The sequence below is a fragment of the Boleophthalmus pectinirostris genome, unplaced genomic scaffold (genome assembly GCF_026225935.1).
Source record: "Boleophthalmus pectinirostris isolate CB_2022bp ecotype Guang Dong unplaced genomic scaffold, ASM2622593v1 HiC_scaffold_23, whole genome shotgun sequence".
Taxonomy (NCBI): domain Eukaryota; kingdom Metazoa; phylum Chordata; class Actinopteri; order Gobiiformes; family Gobiidae; genus Boleophthalmus; species Boleophthalmus pectinirostris.
The window spans coordinates 18,624,866-18,642,431 of NW_026571207.1; the positions used below are offsets into that span (position 1 = coordinate 18,624,866).

General features: G+C 40.3%; 2 protein-coding genes across 2 annotated transcripts; both read right to left on the reverse strand.

Moving 5' to 3' along the window:
* Nucleotides 1–964: 964 nt before the first annotated feature.
* On the reverse strand, nt 965–9,493 carry LOC129410555 (aryl-hydrocarbon-interacting protein-like 1). The gene is made up of 8 exons (XM_055159014.1): nt 9,170–9,493; nt 7,438–7,617; nt 6,702–6,890; nt 6,186–6,362; nt 5,600–5,741; nt 3,007–3,461; nt 2,092–2,236; nt 965–1,605 (listed from the first exon to the last, which is right to left on the reverse strand). The coding sequence occupies exons 1-8, from the start codon at nt 9,263–9,265 to the stop codon at nt 965–967; spliced, it is 2,025 nt and encodes a 674-aa protein (XP_055014989.1). The 5' UTR covers nt 9,266–9,493.
* A 200-nt stretch (nt 9,494–9,693) lies between these two features.
* On the reverse strand, nt 9,694–17,494 carry taf7 (TAF7 RNA polymerase II, TATA box binding protein (TBP)-associated factor). The gene is made up of 12 exons (XM_055159632.1): nt 17,297–17,494; nt 16,275–16,351; nt 16,107–16,185; nt 15,866–15,999; nt 15,620–15,740; nt 15,473–15,531; nt 15,004–15,076; nt 14,644–14,757; nt 12,620–12,814; nt 10,742–10,854; nt 10,217–10,276; nt 9,694–9,937 (listed from the first exon to the last, which is right to left on the reverse strand). The coding sequence occupies exons 1-12, from the start codon at nt 17,313–17,315 to the stop codon at nt 9,893–9,895; spliced, it is 1,089 nt and encodes a 362-aa protein (XP_055015607.1). The 5' UTR covers nt 17,316–17,494; the 3' UTR covers nt 9,694–9,892.
* Nucleotides 17,495–17,566: the final 72 nt, after the last annotated feature.

Here is a 17,566-nt window from a genome sequence, read left to right on the forward strand (position 1 = left end):
AGCATGCGGTGGCCCCTCTAGCCTAACAGCTCTCATCATTATTATTCCCCTTGCTTCACAACATCATACCATGTCACTTTGCACATAAAAGGGCAAAATATGATGACACTGTCCTACCTTAAATCATATGTTTTATTTTGAGTTGAAATCACCATTAATATACCTCATGAATAACTTAAGAGTGTCTGATATGTTGATTTACTGTTGTTGTCCATGTACAGCACTTAAACACTAATTGCTGTCTGGAGTTTTTAATATGTATGTGTAAAAGAGTTTTATGAAAAAGAAAGGATTTATACTGTAATAAGTGAGTGACTGGCTGCTTTTTACTTTGTGTACAGAAATAAAACTTTGTATTTGCAATTAGTTGGGCCAATATCTGTGTTTTGTTCCCACACACTTTTGAAATAGTTTATACGAGTGTGTCCTCTTTGCTTAAAAATGGTTTTGTACGTGGAAGTAGGGCTGAGATTAGTAACAATTAGTAAAATCTGTAGCTCAGTATTCATCATGTCCAAGCAGTTTCCCCATTCCCAATTTCTCATAATTTATATATTCACATTTTCTTAAAGTAAAGTATACTGTAATATGGCTGTAAAAAAAAAAATCTATGGCCAGATACTAATCAAATCTAAAACTAGTATCATACAAATGAGAATAAGAATATATTTTTTAAAAAGAAAGAAAGCAAAGTAAAAATGTGACAATAATAAGTGTCTTGCTCTATATTATCAAAATTATTATCACATTAAGATCACATGGGAATAATACTATACTACTACTACTATCTTACATTAAAATGTGCAGTCTACTGTATTAAAAACAGTCTTTATATTGTCATTGTGGTATACATTAGTATCAAGATTTTTCCTTTGTATTGGGATGGAGTTTGTAATTTTAGCATTGTGATAAAGCTATATATACACTGTACACCTTATATTTAAACTGTATGCTTGTATAAATGCTACTCCTCATTGGTCCCAGCCTCTGCTCCCTGTGCCCTGCTCATCTCAAATGGAGTGCTCCCATCTCCTGTCTGATCACTGCTTTCTTTGTTTGGCTTTGTGCCCTTCTCTGGTTCTGGTGCGTCATGTGATCGACGCTGGCCTTTCTCTGTCGCCTTATCGCCCACTGATTCTCTGCTCTGCCTACTATCGCCTGCTTCCCTGATGGGCATCGGATCACTATCTTTAACTGCGTCTCGATTAGCTGCTGCTTCCTCCACAACATTCTTTCTATTATCTGACTCTCCCCCACACTCATCACAAGCCTCTCTTTTCTGATCTGTAAGTTTCTCAGTTCCATCTCGTACCATTTGATCTTCTTTGGTCTCCTCTTGTGCAAATTTGACATTCTTTTTCGGTTTTGCGGCTTTGGCCTTGCTCCCATCTGGCCCCCATTTTTCCTGTGTCGTCTCCCAGTAGTTCTTGTTCTGGCTTGAATGCTTGATGCGTACACTCTCGCCTAGTTTTTTCAGCTCCTGCCGAACAATCGGTCTGAACTTGGGGTCCAATTTCTCCACCATGGCAAAATCCTTTCTCGCTTCTTCCTCATTGCACAAGGCAGCGTGCGCCCGTGCCCGCTGGTAGATTGCCTTAAAGTTACCTGTGCAGGGGGGAGAAGTAAAATTATTTGTGTGAAGGAACAAGGATCACAAGGTCAGCTGGAGTCAAATATCTGAGTGCAAAATTGATGGTGAGACATAAATGAATAGAAAAGGGAAACTAAGAACAACGGTTTCACACGGGCTTTGACTATAAATAATTCAGATGCAGCAGAAACAAAAACAGTGAATATATTTCTGACTGTGATGTCCATGGGGTGGGTGCCAAGGGAACAAAAAGAAAGACTCAGCAATGCGGTGCTCAATGTTTGGTTGCTATTTCCCTGGTAAACAGAGGGATCAAGGATTGCTGCAGCATGAAAGCAGGCATTTGCTAAGGGCCATACAACAGATCTTATTATTTCTACAACCAAAATATATAAAAAAAAAAAAAACACCCAAAGTATATTAAATCTGAGGTATCTTTGATCCCATCTCCTGTTTTCTTCCCCCAGACACAGTCGCAGCCTTATATAATAATAAATTACCTTTGTGTTTCTTGAGTAACTTGTTGTTGAGCTCCACGACTTGCTGGTGCTGCTTCAGTTCCAAAAGACACTGGCTGAGGTTGAGGACCAGCGGAAGGCGCACTTTCTCCAGAGAATCCCAGTCATCTCCCTTCTGGTCTACCTGCTGTGCACACAAAGGACATGAGATTTAAAGGATGCTAGCTGGGTAATGTTTGTAACAAAATGTTTGATTGACAAGGTGAAGCAGTTAAAAGTAATTAAAGACGTAGATCAGTGTAAATGATGGAGGATGGTTGAGGTGCGTTGACTGAAATAAGGGATGACAGGGGGCGTGCTGATGAGTGCAGTGGACTTGATTGTGTGTGAAAGGTGTGACAGGCGAGACGGTGAGAGGTGGGGCAGCAGCAGAGCAAGTTTAAGAACGAAACAGCAGAGGCGCAGGCGAGCTGTCACAGTGATAACTCTTTGCATAGCGGTATTTTTAGCTCTTTCTCTCTGCTCTTCACTTTACCAGAATACCTACAATAGTGCAGCTGCCTCTGCTTTTTGAAAAAGAACAGATGATAACAGTTTATAGGCAACTGCAGAGGATTTTTCTGGCAATGTTTTTGTTACTGTGATAGATCCAGCTGGATGTTGTTGTCACAGAAATTACTGCAATATGGCATGCTTAAGTTTGAGGTACTAAAAAATATATATTTTTAATGGAGAAATCTTTGTTTCTAGAGTTTACTTTAAAAACATTTAACTTTACTTAAAAACATGATGAAATAATTATCTATCAACAAAGATATTCACTTTTGAGTCAAACATGGTGGTAGTGTACTTGTGTACTAAAGTTGCCTATGGGCAAAGTAACTGGAGAAATTGCCTTGCCCAAGGGCACATCAGTATACAAAATAAATAGAAGTTGAACAACTGAACTGAACTCACTGTATTTTGCAGGTGGTGCACATACTCCATGGCCTCTTTGAACTTCTCAGATGCCTCTTTAAATTTTCCTTGTGTTATCAGGAAGTTTCCTTCCTTTTGAAGCAGCATGACCAGTCGGAGCATCTGCTGCCAGTCTTTGCCCTCGGTCAAACTCGCCTGAGACAGCTGCTCCTCTTCATCACCTGCTTCATCTTCACACACTTCCTCACTGGGCGTTTCCAAGGTTTCTTCACCTTCGTTTTTCTCCTCCTTGTTCTCCAGCTTATTCCAGTACTTCTCCTTCTCCTCCCAGTACTTTTCTTTCATGCTTTCAGACAGGCTCCTGAGCTCTCGGTGCACCAGTGAGTTCAGGGTGACATCCAGTTGTGCGACCATGTTGAAGTCTCTCCTCGCCTCCTTCTCGTTCCACACAGCGGCGTGAGCTTTTGCCCTTTTGTAATAACCTTTCACACAATCTGGAAGAACAGAGAAAACAGTAATGGAATAACTAAGACAAAACAATGTCATTAGTGTCAGAGCTGTGCATATAATGATAAAACACGGCCATCCTCTGCTCCGTGTAATTTGTGTTATATAATTCTGTCTTTCTCGCCAAAGTAAAATATGTAAACATGACATATTGGATATCCACTGTAATGCCTCCCCTTCAGATAAATTGGATCCTGAGCTACTGGGTTAACTCAATTTCTCTGTTCCTTGGCATTTCATTTACCTTCCTGCTAAATCTTCATCCAGCCCAAAATTCAACAGATATCTATGTAGCCCGGGGCAGTGGCACAGACGTTGCAGCAGACTTCAGCAAGAGGAGAATTTGTATAAAATGATGGGGAACGGGAGTAATGCTAACAACCACAGGGAAAGTGATGCAGGTGGGTCGGAAAAAGCCATGCATCCGCCCAGAAAGTGTGACAATGATGATGATGACAAAGAGGCAGGCATTGGCATGTACATATTTCGCAGTTGCCATCTCATACAAGTATAAATCTGAAATCCACGGCACATAGCGAGCCAATGGCTGACTGCTGTGGCCGAGTAGCATAATTCATAAGGCTCTGGTCTGGAGTAGAAACTTTACCGGTATGTCAGCTCCTCAAGGAATGTGCATGTAGCCATGGGCATGACAGTTCAAGTCTCTAACGCGCTCTAAAGAACCCCAGGTGATGTGAACCTAAGTCCACCACACACGCTTATTGTACAATTGCAGCATACAAACTTGTGTTACTGTGAGTCAGTTACAAGTAATGAGAATAAACAATATATGCTGTGTGTGAATGAAGATACTTATTTGCTCTTGTTGCATACACCGGGTCATGTACAGCTGTAGTAGGTTTGCTCCTTAAAGCATATCGTCATGGTTGCCAGACCTTTATCCAGGTTTGGGACCAGCACAATGTATTATCTATTCATAGACTGTATAAACAAGTGGATTAAGTGAGTGTGACATCATATAGAGCAGTAAAATATGAACATTTTAAGACCAAAACAGCAAGGCTCACTGCAGAAGAGAGAATTATTCAATGTAAAATGAATTGGAGTCAATGGAGCTTGAAGATCCGCCACGCTCACCTATTTGGAATGCAGTGGCAAGCAAGTTATGTCCATTTATATATATATATACAGTCTACAGAACTAACATGCGATGTCTTAAAACAGGATTTCATATTACATAGGCAGTGATGGGATTCAGAATACTGAATGCCTGCATTAAAATGTATTTAGTTAAATATGATGAATGGATGGAATCCAGGACAGATTCTCAACACTCAGAGTACCTTCAAATTAAATAGCCTTAAATTATATTGTTTTTTTGTTCCATTTGTTATGCATTCATTTATCACTAATTTGAAAATGTACAGGCACTCACCCCAGGAGCAGTGTTTTTTTTTCCCTTACTAACACTGTGCATGATGAAATATGTAATGCCTTGGCTGGAGGATAGGGGTAATTTTACAGGAATGCAGTTACTCAAAATGAATATTATGAAAACATATTTTTGGTACATGTAATGTATTTTGTTAATTCCCAACACTGAATACATTCTCCACATTTTTTTTAGATAATCATTGACTTGTATGTTTTAATTATTTATACAACATAAGTTAGAATAAACCAACATAGTATAGGAATAGGATGGAGAGGACAGGAACACAGGACTGTTCCCACATTCCCAGTCTCTATTACTGCTCTACATTAATCTGGAAAGTATAGGACTCTTGGGAATGACTGTCATGATGCTAACAGCTAGCACAAACCCATAACTGCAGCTCCCACAGCAGTAGTTTTTCCTGCAATGGGGCCTGTTATGGAAATCATCTCGCATTTGCTCTGAATCTATTTTTGTCTTTGCTAGTAGGCCATTTAGATACACGCCACAAATCAGATTTTTCTTTCCCTTGTAGCATATAGTATCTCTGATTTCCTACTATGAGTTGTTAAAGCAATGACCAAAGTTGCAGAACCAGCTAGGTTTAAGATTACAGAAGTAGTATTAAGTAGTAATATAGAGCGGTGAATTGTGTTCTGTTTCAAACAAACAAAAACTGAAAAGCCGGCCAGATAAAAGTCAAAGGGCTGTTCAGGAGGGAGGGATTACCTTTGTGTTTCTCCAGCAGCTCAGTGGTGTGCTCGATGACTTCATAATACTCCTCCAGCTCCAGCATGCACTGGCAGTAGTTCAGCTCCAGAGGGATGATCATGCGGCCCAGATTTATGTAGTCGATATCACCGGGCATCTCCTGCACTCAAACACAACAGTGTTGATATGCCTCAACACTCACAGCGAACTTATATGTAGTGTGTACCACGTATGTATGTATGTTTGTATGTATGTATGTATGTATGTATATAATATGTGAAATAATAATATATAATACAATATATAATATAAATTATATAATTTAGTAAATAATATTCCACTGTACGGTATAAAACTTCATGGATTTCAGGACATTCTCCATGGTTTTAACATTCCATGGAATCATGCAGATGCATGGCACCTCCAGAAAGTTCCTTGATGTTACTTTAATAAAACAAAAATCTACCGTGTCTTACTATATGGACCTTAGTACTGGATTGTTGCGTATATATTGACATTATGTCCAATCAGCCACATGGTCGGACGGCTGTTCTGGACTTTTCCAGAATGGACAGATTGCCAGTCTGCCCCTGCCTCTACTCACTCTGGACTGGACCGTTTTGAGCAGCAGCACAGCCTCCTTGTATTTGCTGGCGGCCTCTCTAAACTTCTGCTGTTTGACAAGTGCATTGCCCTGCATGTGTAGGATGGGTACAGTCTGGAGCTTCTCATCCTTCTCCATCATCCAGGACTCCCTGTGGTAAGACATGGGGTCTCCCACCTGGAAACAGCAGGGGGGATGACAGCCGTGGCAGTGGATGAAGAGGGTGAGTGGACAAGGCAAGCATTAATAATAGCCTTTGTCTTCTTGTGCACAAATTTAGTCTGACAGTGATGTTAATTTACTGTAGCGACTGAATCAGGAAGTAGTTCAGGGTCATTTATAATTTCACAGTTACACATTTTTGGAGACAGGAAACCAAGATTTTTTCAGCGCCCTCACAGATTTATAGAAAACCAGTGTAAGGCCGCTGTATAAATAAATAAAAAGGTCTCTGACAGTGCCAAACTATTTTTACAAATGTCAGCAGACAAGCTCCCACTATTTAGGGAAGTTTACCTGTAAGAGCTCCATGATGAAAATGAGAGGCTGGGGCGTCCTCATCAGCTCATCCAGCTCTGGAAAACCTGTGGAGTGGTAGTGGAAGAGGTTCCCCATGCCGCACATGTGCCGCTGGCCTTCCAAGGGGTCTTTGCCTTGAGCGATCAACCGCATACCCTTAGACACAATGGGGTACAGGCCTGTGTGCTGGAAAAGAAACACCTCACAATCAGATACTATACAAGTCCTGTGGAAAACTTTGGTCAACCTTCCAGACTTTTAGATACGGTATAATAGTAGTGTCTATTTTCCCCACAAATTATAAAGATTGATTTCCAGAAATTAACCAATACCTTCTGTCAAATTTTGTGGTCTTCCTTTGGTTGATTCATAAACAACCGTGTTTCTTTCATCATTCTTTCCTATGGTCCTAATAATACTTTTGAGACAGACACTTCATCATGTCAGCCCCCTGGCGCTGTTGCCTTGGACCAATCAGTGCCGCATGAAAAAGTGGACACCATCTTACTTGCAAATGAAACATTTTCTCTCGAAGGAAAGGACCAACATTTGCACAAAGGAGCTATGCGGATGGTAATGTTACAGTGTGTTTATTATAGAAAAGATGTAGGTGGCTGGGAGCATACTTCATGTGCATGATAATAAGGAGCTCCCTTGCTCTCATAAAGACTTATTAGACCTCTCTCACTGGCTATTATTCTGTTTCTGTGTGTGTGCCTTCAGAATAACTTACTATGGCATCGCACCAGAACTCAGCCACTTCTCCAATTCTCATTGATGTCAGCAGTGTCTCCCACACCTCCAGTTTAAACATCTTCCCAACAAAGATCTCGGCTGGTCGGCCTGCACACCGGCTGTCATCGATAACGGTGCGTTCAAAGTTGTCTAGAAGCGTTTGGAAGTGAAACACCAACTAAAAAAGAAGGAAAAAAACACACTGATTTTTAACATTATATATTATATATCAGGTAGAAATGAGAGACATTATGTCTTTTCATTGCATTTCATTGGAAATTTAGTTAAAACTGCATCTATTATGATAGTTCATGGCTATATAGTTGCTTTGTGTGTTTTCAACATAGTGGTAACTGTTATTGGTTAAATGTGAGTGGGAAATTGAGTTATTTTCAGACTGGTAGATCATTAAAAGGTCTTTATTTATTTATTTAATTGTTAAATTGGCCACCTCTACGTTTCAGAAAATGTCACAATAATCAATTTGTGGGGCTTTTGATGATCTAAAAATGAAAAAGAAGGCATTGTACCAGCAACAGATGATGAGCAGAAGCAAAGACTGAGATTTGGAAGATAAAATATTGAGATGAAAATGATCAAAGTCATTAGGCCTATATCTTCTACAGAATGAACCAGATGCAATGTGTAAGAACAGGCTCCATTTTTATTACCTCCGCCAAGGAGGTTATGTTTTTGCCGGCGTTTGTCTGTTTGTTTGTCTGTTTGTCTGTTAGCAACATAACTCAAAAAGTTATGGACCGATTTTGATGAAATTTTCAGGATTTGTTGGAAATGTGAAAAGGAAGAATTGATTTCATTTTGGGGGTGATCCGGAAGAAATCCTGGATTCTGGATCACTTTGAAATTTTAGTTAACATTGTGGTAAATGGGGCCAAAAATTTTGTTTCTCAATATCTCGGTTAATTATTGACCAAACCCCATGAAATTTGACTCAGGGATGGACAATCGGATCCTCTTTCATATTCCAAATTGAAAGATACGAGACAAATATTTATGGAAAACACAATTAATATGAGGGGGACTGTAGTCCTTGGCGGAGGTCTGCGCTCTCTGAGTGCTTTTCTAGTTATTATAATGCGATGTACATAGTTCAATTTGCGTAATAGGCAGGTGATCACATTAGAAAATACAAAACAGTAAAACTAAGACAGCTGGTCATATAGTTTTTACAATATTATGGTAGTAAGACAAACATATGTGTGGAAAAATGTTCCACAATAATGAAATGTATTTATGGCTGTAAGTATAACCATAGTAATCTTATGTGTGCGAGTGGATATGGGCCCTAAGGGAGGAGGACACACATTATCATGCAGCCACGCAGGTAATGCTGGAGCCTTGCTGCTGCTGGCATTGTCCAGGGAAACGTTCGTCAGTGTGTCCAGGCCTGGTGCCATATGGAAGATGTGAGCGGGAAAGAGAAAACTCTACGACCAGCGCACCAGAGACACACGGCCACACTGCCAAAAAACATGTTGCAATTTGGTTGACCAAATGTTAGCTCTGCGCGTACAGCCAGACAAGAATAATTTCCTCCCCTTATGAATAATTCACACAAGTCTGACTGATGTGGACAATGGCTCACTAAACTAAAAATAGACCTTTTCTATGGAGCCAATACATCACAGAGGAATTAGCCTGACCGTAATTTAGCTTCAAAAAGTCTGGTTTGAGTAGTTATGTTACTTAGAATTAGGATTCTGACTAACCTTGGTGCCAGGTGGGAAATGTGGGAGGGGTCCACTTCCTCCTGCCAGGATCTTCTTCTTCACTCCTGGGTGCTTGAGCAGATACGTGTCCTCCATTGTCAGCACTCCAGACAGAAAAAGTTATTTTCTTTCCCTGGTGTTGTGTCCTTGTGGCTCTCTAATTAGCCCAGTGGAGAGTGTCTTGGCTGTTAGCTGCTCTCTGACAGATGGCAGGATTAGCCCGGGTTTGGAGACGGCCACTTTAATCTGACAAGCTAATCCCCAGTCTTCTCCTGCCATTGGTAGGGCAATTCCTGCAGGATGGAGCCAGAGAGCAGGGGATGACCACAGGCCAAAGGGAAAAAGGTTTAAAAAAAACTGAGAAGAAAGTGCCAGAAGAGTCTTGAATGTCAAAGTTCCTTCTGGAAGCGCAGGAATCTTATGACATAAATGATGCCTCATCCATAGGTTTATAAAACTTTAGATTATCAAGATTACTGTAAAATTTGAGTGTGACTTGAGAAACATGAGAAACAATGACTATGGATGGACAAATGTTTTTTATTCATTGTAAATAACTAACAGCAGAGAATGATTAAAAAAAAAAAAAAGATTAAGGGGAAAACACAACCCTATGATACAATTTCAGTACAACACAAACACAGAATAGTGATTCTTCAGACAGACTGTCTCTTCTGTCTTCCACTGTGAGAGGGAACAAGGCATAAGGCTGCCACCTGTTGGTCACTTCTCGATCAGAGAGTCCAGCTGCTCCTGCAGCGAGGCCAGCTGTTGGAGCAGAGAGTAAAGGTGAGATTGAAGTCCCACTGCCCTCTGTGTAATTGGAGGGTAAGTGGATGATGATTAACGTGTCTTTTCACATTAAATTATGGCCTTCATTTGTCAAATACAAACACCAGCTTGTATCACTCGAGGTGGTCAAAGCCAGAAAGAGCAGAACAGATTGCTACACTTGCTACAATGAACACAAGAATTCATGTCGAGAGCTAATAAACAAAGACACTGTCAAGCTGGAGTGATGCTGGCATTTTACAGAAAATATCTTACTTGTTCCATCTCTCGCTCTTCCTGCTGAATAATCTCATCCAATAAGGCCTGGAAACGGTTCTGTGAAGAGAGACAGAGGGTCTTTAGAGTCGACATGCTGAGCCTCATTAAATTGTGATTGTCTTAAATGTAGCTCTGCCTTGACTGCTCATGACACTCTGACACAAAGGCCATTTGGAATGCCAGTCAGATACAGCTGACCTTTTCCATGGGTGTGTGATAAAAACAACTGAAGAAGGGTTTTTGTGCAAAATCCCTGGCTGCTCATATAACAATGAGTCTTGTTCAATAAAACACAATGAAACATTGAGACATTGTTATGCTTTGGTGTGGGATTAATGTGATTAGAAAGTCACATGGGCTATTATATTTTAAAGCTTAAAAAAAATAATAATAATAACAACATTTTGTTGTTTTACTTCACTCTTGTGGCTTCAGTTTGCTTTTGCCTTCAAGCTCCTCTGTAAGTGATATCTGGTTAGTACATGCAGACCTACTTTCTGTAAGGCTGGTTGTGAGTCTTACTTTGAGGGCCTGGTTTTCCACTTTCATGATGAGCTCCTCCTGCTGTTTCTTTCGAGCACGAGTCTCTTGAAGCTTGGCCTTGATACTGTTGATCTGCACCTGATATTCCATTACTGCACAAACACAGGGTCAGAGGGGAAAGTGTCACATCAGAAATTTTTGCTCTCAAACAACACACGTCAGCACTGTTTGCCTTCAGAACCATGGGGACACCATCATTTCATTTTATGAGGAAACAAATACATTTCAGTGGTTTTCAGCCAGCAGCCTGCAAAGTTAAAGGCACAAAACTATCAATTTGCTCTGAGCTCTACAGAACTTTATTAAACCAACAACACCTGTGACTTCCTTTACCCACCAGTAAACTAATTGTGTCCAACCTCTTCTCTGGTCATTTTGCTGACAGGAAAATTCTCTTAGACAACTTTAGTGTGTAGAAAGCAGCCCATAGGAATCCCTGCAGACCCATTCATTAAGTTTCTTAAGGATGCCAAAACACAGCCAGCCCTGGACTCATTTTAAAAGGCTCTGCTTGACTACGGCGCTGGAGCTGGCCAGGTGACAGCTCCATGTATGTAGATAAACAGGCATTGAGCTGTCAGACCAGACCGCTGAGCCACAACACCTGTCAGCCCGGCGAGCTGAGGCGGAGAGACTGTCAGAGTGAGAATCTCTGTGGGCGAAGCTGCGATTTCAAGTTTAAATACGGGCTACAGTCGACATAAGTGTGTGTCTGAGGAGTGACCTGAAAAACTCTACTCTTATTAGAAGTTCAGACACCTGAGATTATTTCTTGCCTCTGTTTTGGCAGGAAGCTGGGAAGGTTTGATTACTTTTCTTTCAGGCGGTCAAGTCTCCAAGTACAGATCAGCATGCCAAGTACTCTTGACTACTGGGGCAGGTATTAAAGATTCAAATGAAAGAATGTAGCTAATGTTTAGACAGGGCGCTACCCCAAACCCAAGCAGTGAGGGGACAAATGTATAAAGATTTTTTAATTGTAATGCATACATAACAAGCAAACAGATTATGCATTATTTGTAATTAGCACTGAAACATGCTCTTGAATACCCTTGCTTTGGCAACTACTTCAGTATAGAAAACACACATTCCCTCCCTCAGTCCGGGCTCCCTCGTCTAGATTTTGTGTCAACGTGCCATCTGCAGTGGGAATTAACCATGAAAAAAGTTTACACAACAGACTGCTATGCTAATATAAGCATGTACTTTGTCTGGTGATGATTTACAGACTGGAGGCCTCCAGTTCCACTGAAACAGAGTGATTGTTGAGGCTCAGACCAAGAGGTCATAAACAAGATCAATAGGCTCTGTGCACAACAGCATGACCACTAGCTCACTGTGCTCCAGAGCTAACAGTCTTTTTACTAAAATTGTAAAACATAACATAAACAACCTACTTCTATATTCTATATCCAAATAATTAATTAAAATAAAGGCTACCCAATCATTTCCAGAATCCTTCAGTTTGTAGTGGAGTTGTAATATTTATTATGCCTCACCATTAGCATTAGCATTAGCATTGAGAAACAAACATTTCTTTCTAAACACAGAAAAATCTCCATTGAAGTATTTATTTAATTTGTGTAGTTCTTAACATGTTGTCAGTGACACTCACCCGCAGCTTCCTCTTCACTGCCTTGTTTTTAAATATGTACTCATTTAAGCATGACTCAAAAACCTCTTACAGATAAAATTGGACAGGAAGTAGTGATGCTAACCATGAGGTTGCCAGGTACTACTGTGTACAGAGCCTATTAAACAAGCATGAAGGTTAATACAACTCCAGTTATGTTTTGATGAGGGAACAATATTATAACAGACTGACTCCCCCCCAAATCTCTGCTGCCATATTCTCACCTATCTGATTGGTCTGATCGGCCTCATTCTGGGTAGAGTCAGACTCATTGAGTTTGTCATGTAGTTGTCGGACCAGATCATCCTCAGTGTCCATGATGTTCAGGTCTTCATCCTCGTGTCTGTCCCCTTCGTCCTCCTCATCCTCACTGGAGCTGCTTATGTCGTTGAAGATCTCCCTCAGTTCATCGCGCTGGGCTGCTCATGTAGGGCACATAGAGAAGGAAGTTGGCATGAAACCAAAAACAAACTCAGGGCTTAGAGTTGACTTGGACATGATAGTGAATATACTAATTATGCTAACAAGAGAACCACAAATGATATCTGCCTGGCTCTATAGCGTAAATCATACAACTCTATACCTGTAACCTGTATGGACCAGCACAGTTTCTTGGGAGACTGAGGTAGGAGGGAACTTAAAGGTCAGAGCTTAACAAATGCTTGAGTGGGCTCCATTTCCTTTTCATAGTACTGGGTCAGAGGTTATCACTAGTGACAGGGTGAGTGTGTACATTTAAAATAAAGGTTAATCTTCAATGCTAACTGAAGGACTGAACAAAACACTACTGAACAGGAGAGGGTCAAAACACATGCCACTTGTACATTGCTGTCTCTTCTCTAAGTGAAGAATGTTTAAAACAATTTTGTCATTTCATACATTTGTGTTTGGTTTTGCTTTTTATGTATTTGCTGATTTTGTTTGTTTGTTGCTACTTATGTTATAGATACTTATCCTGCAGACATCTAAATAACTGCTGTTTTATATGCACTGCATTCACACACCAGTGTACTCAGACACTGGGGGAGAGATGGATTAAGTGTCTTGCCCAAGGACACAACGACAGCATTCGCCAACCTGTAGGTCAGTACCTCTAACTGTTCTACCAATGATGTCCATGTGTCAAGAGCAGGATTCAATCAGCCAACTTCCAGATCAGCAAACAAACACCCAACTGAGCTACTGTCTCCCTAATCAAAGCAAGTCAGTTATATCTGAAATACCGACTGGTCTGTTTCCATATAGATTTAATTGAGTCGCACTTTGAGACTGGTTTACAAATGTTTAGAGCAACATAAATAAAATATATTATTAAAAAAGGAGCAGTCAGGGCTCGAAGGGTGTCCGGTTTGAGAACCACAGGACCACGGGAACACATGATGTTGTCCTTATGACTCCATCGAACCAGGACCTACAACATGCACTGGGTAATGATGCAGTCGCTGTATTAGATCATTGTGGTGAAGAGGAAGCTGAGCAAAAAGGCAAAGCCCTCAATTTTGCAGTCAGTCTATGCTCCTATCCTTGCCTCTGGTCATGAGTTCTGGGTAATGACCGAAAGGACAAGATTACGGATACAAGCGGTTGAAGTTTGTTTACTCCGCAGGGTGGCTGGGCACTCCCTTAGAGATTGGGTGAGGGGTTCAGTCACATAGGAGGAGCTCAGAGTAGAGCCACTGCTCCTCCACATTGAGAGGAGCCAGCTGAGGTGGCTCGGACATCTGTTCCAGATGCCTCCTGGACGCCTCCCTGGGGAGGTGTTCCAGGCACATCCCACCGGGAGGAGGCCCTGGGGAAGACACAGTACACGCCGGAGGGACTAAGTCTCTGGGCTGGCCTGTGAATGCCTCAGGGTCCCCCTGGAAATGCCGGAGGAAGCGTGTGTGGAAAGAGAAGTCTTGGCTTCCCTGCTCAGACTGCACCTCCGGAAGAAAATGGATGGATGGATAGATAGATAAAAGGAGTCACTGATTGGTCAGCTGTTTTGGTTTTAATGAAATAAACGCACTACAGAGGGTCAACATGAGATGAAACTACAAACGGAAATGGAGGAAATTTAATTGGGAGAGATTCCAGGGAATTGTTCTTGGGGCTCTTTGTCCAATCTGATGCCCTGGTTCAGATGAGAGAAGAGATACACTAGATACCATCCTATTGTCACATTACATTGAGACATGTGGGGACCATGCAAACTGAATCACATTTAGTTGTAATAAATCTATACTGTATGTTATAAAGATGGTCTTACCACTTTGTCCATGTCCCATCTTGTGTCCTGAGGTGCCAGGTGAAGAGTCCAGGTTGCCCAATGAACCGTGCTGATCTGCATCTTTGGATTCATCTTCAGCTATGACCTCCCATCCTGCAAAGCTTTGTTAAGGTCATGTCCAAATCAGGAGCTTGTAAAACACAATTTTCTCTGAAGATGTTTTTAAAACCCTTTAAATATGATATGTGTAAAATGTTTTCTTTGTTGTTTTCAAGCAGCAGCCTCATGTTATTACTTCTCTCAAGGATGTTAGAAAAATGTAATAAACATTCAGACAACTACAGACATTATCTACATTTTTGTCAATTACAAATAAATACAAATATATAGGAAGGATACGGACACTGACAGCCTCAGCATCTGTACTCAGCAATCTCTTCACTTCCTTCTCCACATCAGGAGATTCAATGTACTGCAAGACAGAGAAAGACAGATTGCGTTGCATATTGTATTAAAGATATTTTAATGCCCTCCTGCATCTCACAGTCTCTCTCTAAATCATGCAGACCGTCCCAGTAGGCAACATGCCAGGAAGCACATTAGCGATTAAAAACAGAAGGGCCAATCGATATGGCTCAGATCTGGAAGTTTTTTTTAAGAACGTAGCGGATGTGCAGGGTTCGTTCACACACATACACACACACATTATAACTACACTGAAAATGCCTTATCTAAATGTAAATGCTGGATTGAATTTGTCACAACAATATAACATTATATATAATAGAGCTAAGAGAAAAAAGCATACATCATCAGAAAGGAAATAGACTTATAGTGGTTATTGAGGAAGAAATGAAAATGTCATTACCTTCTTTTTAGCAGTTTTCCGAAATCTTCTCTTGCGAGTGTTTTTCAGGGGACAGGTGACTGAAAGGGGAAAAATTGTGAAAAATCAAAACAGCATACCAAGTAAGAAGTACAACAAATTGCATTAGCGCTGACTTTGTTGACTTACTTCCATGGTTCCAAACAAACTTCTTGTCCTTGTCTTTGTCTTTCTTCTTGCTTTTGGGGTCAGTCCCCGTTGGCTCCTCTAAAGGAGGGTAAAGATCTCCATCTAATGTACAAACCAGCATCTAGCACAGAAGTGTTAAATAATGTTATCAAGTATCTTACATAGGTTTGATTTGGTAGAATAGACTTGGGTCATATTGTAACCACAATGGTGTATACACAAAGAACAAGTAATGTATAGTTTTACCTGACAAACATCAGCTGTTTTGTAGAATGTCTTCTTATCAACAGTTTTAAGTGATTCAATCATACAGGGGAGATCAACAAGTTTGCAGGCCAAAGGGACGCGGTCGACTCTTACAATTCCGTGACGTCCATCAGCTGCAAATGAGGCCAAACATTCGAGCTTATTATTCAGAAGAAGTTCACATTTTAAAATGTTGGTGTACTTGTCCCATTTTCTAAGTTGTATTGAGAATATATCTTACGGTGCAGTTCAATGGTAAGTCTGTCCTTCATGTTCATGCTACTGGATTGGGCTATCCTTCTCACTGTAGAGGCATACTCCTGTGATGGTAAATCACATTAATAAAAGCATAGTAACTAAAAAGTAACTAAACTGACCATCTCTAACTACCTGAAGTGCTAGGACTTACTGTAGGCAGGCGCAAAACAAACTGACTCTCAAGCTCGTAAGGGGCATCTTCCTTGTTCTTGGAGCCAGCTTTCCCAACTAAGTATCACAAAGTGACAGAAATACATTGTAAAGAAGTATTGTTAAAATACATTTGCAATGGCATTAGTACAAAAGAAATCTAATAAACACAGATGCTGATATTAATGATGCCAAGTTGCTACTGACAATAACGTAAATTAAAATAAAATTAAATTAAACATAAATTATTTAACATCATAAAGGCATGGATAATGTGTTTTGTGTACATACTGTCTGACTAGAAAACTTCCCCAATCATTAAGCTTCAGATTTTCAGAACAATGGTGCCTAATTAGACATACATTGCTGTTCATGGGTTTCAGGCAAATGATTCATTCTGGACTTTAATATTTCTGAGAACAAAATGAATTATTATTTTATTAAATGTAATTGCTTAATTTCTATGGTAATAAAGGAATGTTAACACAGAATTTTTGGGTATACTCTAGTTCTAATTTGCAGTATGCATAAAATTCTGTTCTGCGTAACTTACAGAAGTTATTTTGGTCTTAATCTGAAGATAAATAATGGGGGATGTTTCCCAATCACATAAAACATGGACAAAATGTAATATGTGTAGGAAAATATTCTGGCATGTTGACCCTGCTAGATCCAAGAATATATTTTCCACATCAAGTCAGGATAGTATGTACCAAATTTCAATATCTCAGAAAATACACGTGTGTGTGGACTCTAAACTAAAAAGAATCATGTTCCAAATCTCACTGGTTTGTTTAGCCAGAACCAAACGCCAACTGGAAATCAAATCGCACCCAACCCACGTTAAATGCAAGGCACTTTAGCATAAAAACATGGATGCCAACTGCTGACGATTCTGTTCCCACATTCGTTTCAACAGATTTTTTTCAGAATTTGCAAAGTAAGGAGTAAATCATGTTTACAAGATGGTGCTAATGTTGTTAGCTCTATTAGCATCGATGGCTAAACATAGCACAGCCTTACCTTTAATCTTAGACGTCATCTTTAGAAATATTACTTAATATTAATATTAATCCTTGGAACTACAAAAAACAATACACTATCAACTAGTCGAACTCTCTAACTGCATTAATGTTTTGTGAGAGATTTAAGATTTGAGCGACAATGTTAAACCGCAGCCTCAGCTTGCCCTGGCGCTGCTGGTGTTCGACAGAGGGCGCTGTGCTCTCGAGCATCACCTGTGATGTGCAAATTGTATCATTATTGTTTTGAAGATGTATTATAGTCCTTGAC

Coding starts and splice junctions, on each gene's coding strand:
- taf7 (XM_055159632.1), bottom strand. Junction 16,000..16,106: donor ACTTACCATTGAACTGCACC/GTAAGATATATT, acceptor CCTCATTTGCAG/CTGATGGACGTCACGGAATT. Junction 14,758..15,003: donor TGCTGAGGCTGTCAGTGTCC/GTATCCTTCCTA, acceptor AAAGCTTTGCAG/GATGGGAGGTCATAGCTGAA.
- LOC129410555 (XM_055159014.1), bottom strand. CDS start 9,265: ATGGAGGACACGTATCTGCTCAAGCACCCAGGAGTGAAGAAGAAGATC. Junction 6,891..7,437: donor AGTTCTGGTGCGATGCCATA/GTAAGTTATTCT, acceptor TTTCTTTTCCAG/CACACAGGCCTGTACCCCAT. Junction 2,237..3,006: donor TGCACCACCTGCAAAATACA/GTGAGTTCAGTT, acceptor TTGTGTGCACAG/CAGGTAGACCAGAAGGGAGA.